This window comes from Fundulus heteroclitus, chromosome 22, assembly GCF_011125445.2.
Source record: "Fundulus heteroclitus isolate FHET01 chromosome 22, MU-UCD_Fhet_4.1, whole genome shotgun sequence".
Classification (NCBI taxonomy): Eukaryota; Metazoa; Chordata; class Actinopteri; order Cyprinodontiformes; family Fundulidae; genus Fundulus; species Fundulus heteroclitus.
The window spans coordinates 9,005,402-9,018,299 of NC_046382.1; the positions used below are offsets into that span (position 1 = coordinate 9,005,402).

The 12,898-nt window shown below is 41.6% G+C and overlaps 1 protein-coding gene across 3 annotated transcripts in view; it reads left to right on the plus strand.

Moving 5' to 3' along the window:
* The window catches only part of ide (insulin-degrading enzyme), a 52,891-nt gene continuing 39,993 nt past the window's right edge, over window positions 1–12,898 (plus strand). For 2 of the 3 annotated variants that reach the window (XM_012862401.3, XM_021316317.2), the window contains exons 1-5: window positions 1–133; window positions 5,307–5,491; window positions 6,920–7,127; window positions 9,338–9,507; window positions 11,975–12,097. In XM_012862401.3, coding sequence (XP_012717855.2) covers window positions 48–133; window positions 5,307–5,491; window positions 6,920–7,127; window positions 9,338–9,507; window positions 11,975–12,097 — 772 coding nt within the window. In that variant the 5' untranslated portion in view covers window positions 1–47. Of the gene's footprint in view, window positions 134–2,723; window positions 2,755–5,306; window positions 5,492–6,919; window positions 7,128–9,337; window positions 9,508–11,974; window positions 12,098–12,898 lie in introns of all 3 variants that reach the window. The other variant, XM_012862403.3, reaches the window with a different exon arrangement.

Genomic DNA, 12,898 nt, shown 5'->3' on the forward strand with positions numbered 1-12,898 from the left:
TAAAGATGGCGCCGCTAAGCCCATGATTTGTTTTCAGAGTACAAAGTATGTTTAAGTGCATTAACCGAACAGCCTACATCACCAGATATCTCAAGTCAACAGGAAGCGGCGTCTGTGTTACCCAAGGTTTTAGGTAAGAGTCGTCGGTTCAAATGCTTGACGCCTAAAGATAAAAAGAAACTAATGCGGAAAGAAGAAAAAAAAAACATGAGATGCTAAGCTACCGGAATAAGGTTAGCTAGCTGAGCACGTCCATCCGATTCGGCGATTTAGCTAACTCGTTAGCCGCGTTGCTTTATTGAGATACAGCTTTGACAATTAGAGCGTTTTAATAAAATTATTAAATAACAACATTAACTCAATCATTAAATGGTCCTTCTAAGCCAGGCTGCTAAAGTTGGTGTTGTTGTTTTTTTTTTTGCTTGCCGTTGCTAACTTTTTAGCCACAGTTGCAACATATCCAACAAGCTAATGCTAGCTTTCCTATTGTGAGTCAGAGGGATTAAACACGTCCTTCGGCTTTTTCGTGTCTCCGCGTGGAACAATTTCAATCAGTTTCGTGTATATGTTAACCCTTAGCAATATACATTTTTACATCTTTTTTTCCAATTTATTTTTTAACTTTAGCTTTGAACGCTACCCGCTTAGACGCTTTAAAGCGAGGACTGTTTTCAAACTGCATTAAATGAGTTCTGCCAACATTAGTTAATGACTCTTTTCAGCCCCCCGGGGCTTACATTATGTCCGTCATCATAAAGGTTGACAGGAGACGCGTCGCTTTTAAAGGAGCTTTAATTAACAGTTTAAATGACACCGATGATGCTTTACAGCAACCGGTGTTCGAATCCCGGTCAGTCCCAACAGCTGCCAGACCGGCTTGCGTCGTCAGACGTGTGACTCCCTGATTTGTGCAATTACCCGTCGGACCAGACGTTCATATACTTCTTACCAGGATATAGATTAAAAAAAATGTTGGAAAAACATCTTTCAACATTCAGAACCAGCTCTGCAAACAAACCTGACTCACATGCGGGTTTCCTGTCATCACCCGAAAGAAGGTGCAATGGTTTTGCTTGCAGCAGCAAAAGATGCCTTCTTTAAATTTCATTGACAACCCTTTATTTTATTATGGCATTGGTAAAATAAAAAAAATGTTTAGAGCTGTACATACTTGGTCAGTGAATCATTTCTGCGTATAATAAAACATGACAAATACACCTGACGCAAGTTTTAACGTCCAAATGATCTGGGTGGTACGTCTCCAGTTAAAGTCGGAGAGCTTAGAGCGCTCAGGCACCGTGCAAAAAAAATAATAATAATAATTTAAAAAAGCAGATAATAGACTTGGTCACAAATAGCACAATCTTTACTGTAAACCAACAGCTTTTACAACTACAATGTTGAGATATAGAACAGCGTATATATTATGCATTAACTAGATGGAGTACAGTAGCGACTACCCACAAGAACTATGAAAAAAAACCTAGTATAGATTAAACTTTGTGCACTTAAAGACTCCAACAAAGTGCACTGCAAGCCATGAAGCCATAAATGTCATAAACTTACCTTTTTCATCTTCTGGATTAGGGCAACACAGCATTAGGAAAAGTTGCGATTTTTGATAAAATTAATAAAAGTTGCAATTAGGGCTGAATGATTTTTGCCTAAAACCAAAGCTGCGATATAATTTTGACTTTTCTCTGCATTAACCACAAGCAACAAAATAGCCTGTTAATAGAGTTGGACATCAATCCTTGTTGAACATAAAGTGCAACCAACAAATCAGTCTATGTATTAAACAGTCTGACCGCTACTTAATGCTATGGTGAGATTCCTGAAAGTTTCTGGTAAAAAAAAAAAAGTATGATTTTATATAAACTCTAAAACAAGTAATCAAATTAGATTATCTCACTGCAGCAGCTCTCTTCCCTTCCAGGTGAAGGTAAACCCACTTTAAATATTTTACCGACACCTAAAGGAGGCGTCTGATCCACTAATTGTTACACAGCCAAAAATTAGACCTCTGCGATTTGGAAATTGCTTCCTTTTTTTTTTTTTTTGCGATTTATATTGCAGATGTGATTAATAGCGCAGCTCTCATTACCATAAAGATATAGCTTGCAATAGTTACAGAAAAAAATAAAGTGTTCGTGTCTGTCTGCTTTAGGATGATAGATTTCAGATAACTAGTTTCCATCCAGCTACTAATAAAACAGAAACATTCGTCATGTCCTTCTCAAACACCAGGTTTTAATGAAAAGGTTGCTTCTGTCCGATTTGTGATGTTTTGGCAAGGAAACAACTTGGCTGTAGTTTCATATCAACTTTACCATCTCAAACTTTTCATGTTGCATCACACATCTAATGTCACCAATCATTTTAGGGGCTCTGAGAGCCTGAATGCGGGGCGCTTAAACAATTAGCCAACACTTTGGCAATATGCAGAGTGTGATGCAGGATATTGCAGTGATAGTTTTTGCAATACTGGACTGGATGGATGATACCGACATGTTTGTAGAATGATTACAGCAATAAAAATCAGAAAAAGACCCTCAATTTAAGTGTGATCAAAACACAATGTTTATTAATAAAAATATTTGTATGATATTGAGAATATATTTCTAAAAAATCTCTCATGTTTAAAAAGGAACTAACAGCAAATGTTCTTTTAATGAATGTGAAAATAAAGGTTAATTAACTTGGTAATTATTTCTTGTTCACAGCTAACATCAAACTTTCAGCAAATACTCCTTGGTGAGTGCTCGCTTTACCATTTTCTGCCTTCTTTTATCACTAAAAGCACAGCAAAACAACACAAACAGTCCACATCATGCCTGGTTTCTGATCACGTCTGCAGGTGAAAAATAAGTCGGATGCAGCATTTTAAAAAGCTGAATTCAGGGGTCACGTATGTTTCCCAATTCTTTAACATAAAAAAACAAAACAAATCACTTCTTTACATCTTTTAAGTTGATCCTGAAACAATTGTACCATTTTTATGACTTGTGATGAACATTAGTTCAGCCTGAAGGTCATTTCTGTATGGCAGAGCCGCTACATGGGAAATTAGTGATCCACAGCAGAGCATTCGTTAAGTAATTGCCCCCTACAAAAAACGAAGAAAAAAAACACAATTTCTATTAAAAGATGAAAAAGCAACTTTAGTTTTGACACTTGAGTGAAGTTCAAAAAGCAGATTGTACTTTTATATAGGGCTGCAACTAACGACTATTTTGATAGTCGACTAGTCAGCGACTATTGAAACGATTAGTCGACTAATCGGATAATTATTACTTTTTTCTTAAATTCAGCATGAAGTTGATTTATGTGGCACATGATAATGAACACAAAAAAGATGGTTACAATGAAAAAAACTTATTTTATTGCACATACTGTGGATTTGTACAAAAATTTAATAAAAATGTCCTAACTTTAATTAGGCACAGTGCTCAGTCAACAGAGACTTAAAATTTATAAATAAATAAACCTCTGTCCATTTTTTAGGGACAGGCAAATAAATGATTAATAAATTAAAATCAAATAAAAAAATGTTCCCCTGTAAACCAAGAACAGGCTCATTAGCAGCAGCAGAACATTAAATAAAACAAAGATGTGCATTTTGTGAAGTACATTCAGTGGTCAACTGTCTGTTGCAAAAGAACTTTACAATTCTCAACAGTCTGAAATCTAACGGTATTAACAACTAACATTAGTAGATACAGCTGAAAATAAGCATTCAGAGCTGTCTTTACTCAAGTTGTAAACATGGGCTGTGTGATATAACTTGGACACAAACTTGTCATGGTGGACAGACCAGGTTTAAAATCAAGATGAGGCTCAGGATATGTTGTTCAATTTATTTATACTAAGAAAAGTCAGCATATCAACATGGTCTCGTGTGAGACTTGCTCTCTTCTGCGAGCAGATATGTCCTGCTGCTGAGAAGATTCGCTCTGCTGGGGTGGATGTTGCAGGAATGCACAAAAGGGATCTTGGTAAATTGGACAGTGTGGGAAAACGCCCCACATTTTCTCTCCACCAGCTGAGCGGATCATCCTTTTTGCCTATTGGTGCCTCTGTGAGAACAGCTGAACTTCCCTCCTCACCATTTGGAGGGGGGGTGGGGGGATATGTGGAGATACAAGTTCTGCGCGGACCGACTCGCGGAGCGGGGGGTGGGGGGGGGGGGGGGGGGGGTTTGAGGAGGAGCGGACCGACTCGCGGAACCGGGGGGGGGGGTGGGGGGGGTGAGCGGACCGACTCGCGGAGCGGGGGCGAGGAGACGACAAGTTTTGCGCGTGCGGGGGGGTATCCATGTGTTTTTTCCCTGCAATTCACACACGCGCAAAAGCAACAACAAAAAAACCCGTGTTAACGTCACATGAACATGCAAGCATGAGTTCGTTTTTTTTTTTTTTGGAATGTTGGCGAGGCGGTAGCCTGAGTTTGGCGAGGCGGCCGCTTTGCTTTGCAAACCTTGCAAGTATTCTTTTTATTCGCCGTATCCAGGCTAAAATGCTCCCTGATATTGATGCCGCCATATTTGTATGTTACCGCTCAGAGACAGAGACACTACTGCGCATGAGCGACTCTCGGCAGAGATCATAATCAAGTGAGATGCCTCACTCTGTTTGAAAAACGCGTCTGACGACAATAGTCGACAATGGAATTCATTGTCGACAATTTGTATCATCGATTTTTGTCGACAACGTCGACTAATCGTTGCAGCCCTACTTTTATAGGTATTTTTTTTTAAAACATATTTTTCTACTGATATGAAATTGCCACTCTTATCTCTAATGTCATATTTTTACCCTTAAAAAACAGAATACAAAATCTTCTGCTGTGAAGCAAAAACTAAACTCAAATTTGAATGAATAAATACCCAGATTTATTGTTTATTCGCACCACGTTTTGCTTTGGCTCACATTGCAAATCAGCAAGTAGTTCAAAAAAAGCTTCTCTTTTAGTCAACAAACAACTTGGTTGGTTAAATTAATTCTCCCCCATCGCCCGCTGGAATAAAAAAAGACTATAAGGAATAGTTGACGGGGATCCTGATAACTCAAAGGCTCTGTAGTGATTAAAAAGCTAGTTGGCGGGGCTGGAGAAGCCAGCCGCAGACTCATCGACTCTAACGTCCTCTTAAAGGCGGTAGTTCTGCTGAGCTGACCAGACGGGAGGCTAATAGCCAATCAGCAAATGACCGTAGGACATCCTGGGTCGTAGCTCATTGTCGGGGCAGCATGCACAGCTATAAGGGGGGGCAGAACCACTGAACCCCCGGATGATTTGCTTCCCTGCAGGCTGGTATCGTCCGTCCCGTTCAGAATGACCGAACCGGCTGTGAGGAGGCTGGTCACCGAGATCGTCCGCTCCCCGGAGGACAAACGGGACTACAGGGGCCTGGAGTTCAGCAACGGACTGAAGGCCATGCTCATCAGTGACCCAACGACAGACAAGTCCTCTGCTGCCTTGGACGTCCACATAGGTAAGGGGTCTGCTGTGCTGACGAAGCGCGACATGAATGTTCGCCTCACAGGAAACCGGCCCACGGTTGGCGTTGTTCTACGGAGGAACTGGGGCCGCCTCCGGTTCCTAAAGCTAAAACTAATCATCCTCAGACATGCAGTAGCCGACTGCAGAGGTGGTGACGTAGGTCAACCTGTTTTCATTTTGATGTGTTTCGGTTGCTTAATTTATGGAATACAGGCATGTATAAAATATTTACCTGAAGCCGGGCATACACTGTACGAAAATATAAATTAAAGGATATCAGTTATAACAGATGTTATAACAGATTACCTGCTGGATGCTACTCGACACTAACCTGACACAAGCCAGATGCATGTCTCGCTCCGCCTAGCTCCACTCACATACATCTGGGACACCGCTCATTCAAATTGATTTCCCCAACCAAATTTATGGTCTGGCCAATCAGGACGCAGGGCGGGTGTTTCCTGGATGTGACGTAGCGGAGAAGCGACAGTGAGATTCCAACAACAATGGCGGCTCGCATCGAGGAAGCAAGCGTTAGCATTGATGCTGCTATTTCTTCCGTGTTGTCCAATCTACCTAATATTGTTTCATTAAAAGAACATCAGAGAACGTCTCTTAAGGCTTTTGTTGGTGGAAACCATGTTTTCGCCCTTCTCCTGACCGGATTTGGCAAGCGGTTAGCCGCTAACGAGCGGTTAGCCGCTAACGGTTAGCCGCTAACGGTTAGCCGCTAACGAGCGGTGAGCCGCTAACCGTTAGCAGTTAGCCGCTAACAGTTAGCAGTCAGCGCAAACCATGTTAGGAGGCCTTTAGTCCTCAACGCGGTCGGCCCGGGATCGACTCCGACCCGCGGCGCTTTGCCACCTGTCCCCCCCCCCCCCCACCCCCCCCCACCCCCCCCCCCCCCCCCCCTCTTCCTGTCAGCTCACTGTCAATAACACGCGTGCCACCAGAGCCGCAAACACATAAAAAAAAAAGTTGTTTTTTTTTTCCCTGCGTCGCTCTCGTCAGCGTCATGGGTTAGCTTCGGTGTGACTGGTTGAAATAGAACGTCGATAAAGATGACACACAAGTGGCTTATCCAATCATATGCAAGGAGTTTTGATAAGGCCCAGCCTTCAGTAAAGGCAATTCCTATGGATCTGTTCCAGATGGATGTGAGTGGAGCTAGGCGGAGCGAGACATGCATCTGGGTGTTGTCAGGTTAACGCAACACAGGATTCAGCTGAAACTCGCCCCCGATACAAGAAATTCTCACACAACTGAAGAATCGGCCCAAAAAGGGGGGAAAACGTACAGTGTACGCCCGGCTCAACTGAATCGGTGATTAGGACACGTTCTAACTCAGCAGCGGGGATTGTGCCGACGAGCCCATGTCCCGCTAAGCGAAGGAACGGACTCACTGGTTCTGCTTTCGCAGGTTCCCTGTCAGACCCAGAGAACATCTCAGGCCTGGCGCACTTCTGCGAGCACATGCTGTTCCTGGGAACCGAGAAGTACCCCAAGGAGAACGAGTACAGCCAGTTCCTCAGCGAGCACGCGGGCAGCTCCAACGCCTTCACCAGCGGCGAGCACACCAACTACTACTTCGACGTGTCCCATGAGCACTTGCAGGGAGCTCTGGACAGGTACCTGCTGTTGTCTTTGTTCCATCAGCGTTAAATCTACACCACAGATCTCTGTCTGAGCTGCAGACACCTCTGCTTGGCTCGGCAGACCTGAGAGAGTCTGGTTTCAGTTTTCCACGACTGGAGGAAAACGGACAAAAAGTATATTTTAGATCTTCTGTCCTTTCCTCCTGCCTAGTGTCCGTCCTTCCTTCCTTTGTCTTATCCTTCTCCCTCTTTCATTATTCACTGCAAAAACGGATAGAAAAATAAGTAAAATGTTCTTAAAATTAGTGTATCTGTCCTTGATTTGAGCAATTAAATAAGATCTGCCAATGGAATGAGTACTTTTTACCCCTAAATAAGATAATTAGACATCCTGCACTTGAAATAAGTTGATAGAGACGAGATGTTCCTATTTTAAGTAAAAAAAAAAAAAAAATCGTATTGCATTGGCAGATCATCTTATTTAGCTGCTCAGATCAAAGACAGATACTCATTTTAGGAACATTTTACTTATTTTTGGTTCGGTTTTTGCAGTGTTTCCTTTTTATCTTTTTTTTCTCACTCTTTTCTTCCTGTTGCAACCCTTAAATTCATACATTCCTTATGTCCCTCCTTCATTTCCTTTCTTTTTGCCTCTTTCTCTCTCCTCTCTTCATTCCCTTGCTTTTTTGTCTTCTTTCATTGTCCTTTTCCTCTTTCTTTCCTCCCGTGTACCCCTACGTTGCTTCATTGTCCTCTTTTTTTGTGTCCTACTGTCCTTCTTTCCCTTCTTCCAGTTTTGTCCAACTTCTTTCCAGTTTTCCCGCTGTAAACATATCTGCCATAAAATCCTGCTGAGCTTTAATATTTGATCATTTTAAAAAGAACTTAAAGGACTGAGATCTCTATGAAAAATAGATTTGTTCTCCTCCCAGACTGGGACTGATGCTCTGTGCGGACGGCCGCTGTGTTTGTGTGGCGATGACTGAACCCACAGGGATCAGCTTACCTCGTTAGAGAGGGAGGACGGTGCAGAGAGCACCTGTCGCTGACACACGATGCTGAATTATGAAGACCATCTGGACTCTGCTGCTATAGGGACAGGACAGTCTGGTCATTTATGTTTTACGCTTTAATGGTTCTTTTTCACCGGACTTTGTCTTTAAATGCCGTTTTTGTGTTAAATGCTGAGGTTTATCCAAGATTAAAGAGCCCGTCCGGTTACGCTCAGACTTTTTCAACTTGTCTGTGTTTGATAGGAAATGACGGACGTCTCTCTGCAGATAATAAGATGGACAAAATAAACAAGCGTGTTTTTTATTTTAATTTTGTGGGGGAAAAAAAGTGTTGTGGTAAAAGTTTAGGTTGTTCTCAATAATTAATGAATTATCTGACGCCGTTTTGTGTTTCTACCAACATTTTTTACGATCTATTTTTGCCGATGAGCTGCAAGTCTTTGAGGTTGGAGCGCCTCCTTGCCATCACCCTAATCAGCATTCAGAGCGTTAATGTTCCTCCATGCAAAAACAGATCTAAAAACAAGTTAAAATGTTCTTAAAGTTAGTCTATTCGTCCTTGATTTGAACCAGTAAATAAGATTATCTGCCAATGAAATGAGCATCTTTGCCCCTAAAATAAGATAATTAGACATTTTGCACTTGAAATAAGATGATGGAGATGAATTGTTGCTATTTTAAGTGGAAAAATCTTATTTCATTGGCAAATCATCTTATTTACCTGCTCAAATCAAGGACAAATACACTAATTTTAAGAAAATTTGACTTATTTTTAGTTCTGTTTTTGCAGTGCTCCCGGTCAGATGCAACATGTTTGTAGAGCTTGGCTGGCTTCAGATCTAAAGCTGCAATGAGGGATTTTTTTATTTATTTAAATGTTTAGTTAGTTGAGTAGATTTTACTGCAGCTTTTCCTTATAAACACTACGGTGGCTGGGTGACTTAAATAATCACCTTTGGTATTGTCTACTCCCTCGTTTGCATGGCAGTTGCTCTCACCTTGCGCTCATGGAAATGATTTATCGTGACTTTGTATATCCAGGTGGGCCCCCCCCCCCCCGCTTCACTAATAGATGTCAGCTGGTGTGGATGTCCCCTGCTTTGTTTGCTCCCAACGTAGAAAATGGAAAGCAGCGTCTGCTGGTGCTGTCCCCCTGCGAGGAAATGCTCTAAACTCTGTGTGAACTTTCTCTTTTGTTTTTGTTTTCTTTCTGCTCTGCCGTCTGCGTAGGTTTGCCCAGTTCTTCCTGTGCCCCCTGTTTGACGAGAGCTGTAAGGACCGGGAGGTGAACGCCGTGGACTCGGAGCACGAGAAGAACCTGATGAACGATTCCTGGAGGCTGTTTCAGCTGGAGAAGGCCACGGGCAACCCGAACCACCCCTTCAGTAAATTTGGAACAGGTAGACGGCCGCGTGGGCTGCACGCCTGAACCCGCCTGACAAAACATCGCCAAAGGGTCCGGTTCAGTCTGGGTTGTGGCAGTTAAATCTGCCGCTATAATGACAAGCGAGGAGCATTCTGTGCTTCACTGCAAAAGAAATAAAACCATCTCAATATATTAGAATATAGGTCTGTGCATAAAAATCTATACAGAGATTAGTGTTGATGTTTTTAAAAACGATTTAATATCGAAATTCTGGCTTTTAATATCAATATACCTCCCAACCCCTAGGGGGCGATATTACAGCATGACATAATTGTTCAGTCCAGGAAGAGCAAGTGAGATAATATCTGGCTGGTTTTGGTGATTAAATGACTTTGGGCATTAATTTGAATGTAATAAATATCGATATTGAAGTCAAATCAAGCTGAGATATATTGAGAATCGTATTGAATCGGCTCATCCTAGATGATACCCAGCCCTATTAGAATATAACAAAAAGGTACATTTATTTTACTCATTCAGCTTGAAAAAGGGAACCTCTTGTATCTTCTATTTACTCTGCAGGAAATATTTCAAGTTTCATGTCATATTTTTTTCCCTGGGTTTATAGAAGATCAATAAAAAGGATTTTAACTCTGAAGTAGCTTCTTATGGCCCCTTACAGCTGGAGCCAGAGCTTCAGGGGTCAATGCACGAATTTAAATTATAATTTATTTAACACAAAATATTACCTCTCACATTTAACAATGAACACATTATTCATACAATTATTTCATTTTATGATTAATATAAGTAATAATTTATCATGACCTACAGACTAATAACAGGAGGGGAATTGCAGGTCCAGACGAGCTGTGCTCACGAGTAAACGAGTACGCCTCTGTTAGAGATACTCCCCAAGTCTGTACTTCCTGTGTTCTTGCCAAGAACGGACTTGACGAGAACTAGAGGCCGTACTGGCCTTCTCGTTAATTGAGAAACGGCCCAAGTTCTGGTCAGAACACATTGATGGTGTTTATTTAGCCCTTTTTCAGCTTGAAGATGACGTTTGCACTCTTTATGAATCTTGAAGATCTTCTCAAGTTCTCCCTGTTGTGGCAGAACCGTTTCCTACCTCACGTTTTCCTTCCACTTAACTTTCCAGGAATGTGCCCCAGGGTTTTCCCCCAGAAAACGGGGCGGTCCTTTTGTGGCGGGCTTTGAGCGTTGCGTGATGCGGCTGGAATGACGGGCGCAGCCCATTAACCGGGTACCGCTAAAAACAGCTAGCACGTTAGCTTAAGTCCACCGGGAAGTTTTCTCCCAGACGGGAACTTTTTCTGTGGCTCCCTCAAACCTGGCGGCCCACCAGGCTTATATTACAGTGGGGGAAAGCCTGTTCCTGGATTCAGCCCTCTGAATGAGACATTAATTCAGCAGCAGCGTTTTGTAGCTTCCCCTCCTGGTGGAGGGTGTGAGCGACTCTCTTCTGGACGTCGATCCAGTCGGCGGTCTTCCCCAGGATTGGGTCGCCCGCTGACACGGAGTGAGAGACCGTTTAGAGGCTCAGGAAACCTTTGCAGGCGGTTTAAGCTGATAAGCTGTTTAGTTTAGAATATTTACCGCTTCTGAGAGGCTGAATTTTGGGTGTTCATTACAGCAATGATCCTCAAAATGACAAGAAGTAAAAGCTTGAAATGATTTTCTCTGAAAGATGAATCTATATAGGGGTTTATTTTCTGAAATGAGGGACAAACGATATTAAACTTTTTCACCGTGTTCTGATATTTTGAGATGCTCCTGTAGTCGAAACCCAGCACTGCAAAAACAGAATGAAATTAATTTGAGCAGGTAAACAAGATGATCTGCCAATGGAATAAGATTTTTGCACTTAAAATAGGATAAAACTCATCTCCATCTTATTCTAAGTGAAGAATATCTAATTATCTTATTTTACGGGATAATAATCTTATTCCATTGGCAGATGATTTTATTCACCTGCTCAAATCAAGGGCCAAAACATTAATTTTTGGGAAAACGTTCCTTATTTTTAGTGCCGTTTTTTTGGTGGGACCTTAAACAGTTGTAATGTAAACTACAAAAACGGATCTAAAAATAAGTAAAATGTTCTTTAAAATTAGTGTTTTTGTCCTAGATTTGAGCAGGTAAATAAGATTATCTGCCAATGGAATGAGTATTTTTACCCCTAAAATAAGATAATTAGACATCCTGCACTTGAAATATGATGGCGGAGATGAATTCATCCTATTTTAAGTGCAAAAATCTTATTCCATTGGCAGATCATCCTATTTACCTGCTCAAATCAAGGAAAAATCCACTTATTTTAAGAACATTTTACTTATTTTTAGTTCTGTTTTTGCAGTGTAAATATCAGCATCAAGCTGCTGGACCGGATCCTTTTTGTGGCGGACATTATCAAATTCTGCATTTTTCTTCCCTGAAGTCAGATTGATTAATTCTTGTGCTGCTTTGTTGTTTTGCAGGTAACAAATTGACCCTTGAAACCAGACCGTGCAAAGAAGGAATTGATATCCGCCAGGAGCTGCTGAAGTTTCACTCTACGTATTACTCCGCTAATCTGATGGGACTCTGCGTGTTAGGAAGAGGTGAGGAAGAACCCAGAGGTGCCACGAGTCCCCGTGCTGGAGATAACCGATCAACAGAGAAATGTGTTCGTTTGTCAGCATTTTCTTCTCTACAATCGCACCTTCAGGTTGTGAAACTGTTGGTTAACGAAGGAAGCCACAAAATGCAGGTTTTCGCCACGCTGGGTCTCGATGTCGTTACTGACGCAGAAAGGGGAACAAATACGAACTTGACGGTTGCTAACGTGAAATTGAACTACAAAAAAAGAAAGATTGACACAATGATGATGGTAGTTGTCCTTTTTACTGCCGTACAGCAGTAGTTCCCAACCCTGGTTCCCTAGTAGCCCCATTTTACGCCTAACCCCCGCTGCCACACGCCTGACTTACACGAACGAGTGATCAGGAGTAGAGCTGGGCGATAAATCGATTTAATCGATTAATTCGAATTTACAATTCTTTAAGATTTCATTTTTGGAAAATCTGGATTTTATTTTGCCAATACACTCATTGGGTTTCCATGAAGAGAACAGCATGTGATGCTGAATATATGTTTAGGCAAATGTATTGTCAAAATATTATTAAGTAGAAACTTTTTTTTACCATAATACGAGGTACTTCATTTACTTATTTACTTTTTTTTTTAACTTAGTTTGAAGTTCACAAGTGCAGTGAAGCCTGTTCTTAGCTCAATGTGTAATACCAATAGCAGCAAATGTTTTGTTATATTTTCATTGTTTATAATGGCACGGCTGCCATCTTGTTTTGCATGTTTCACAGCTTGTTTTTAGTTGCACTTTGAATTCAGGTCAACTCCCTGAG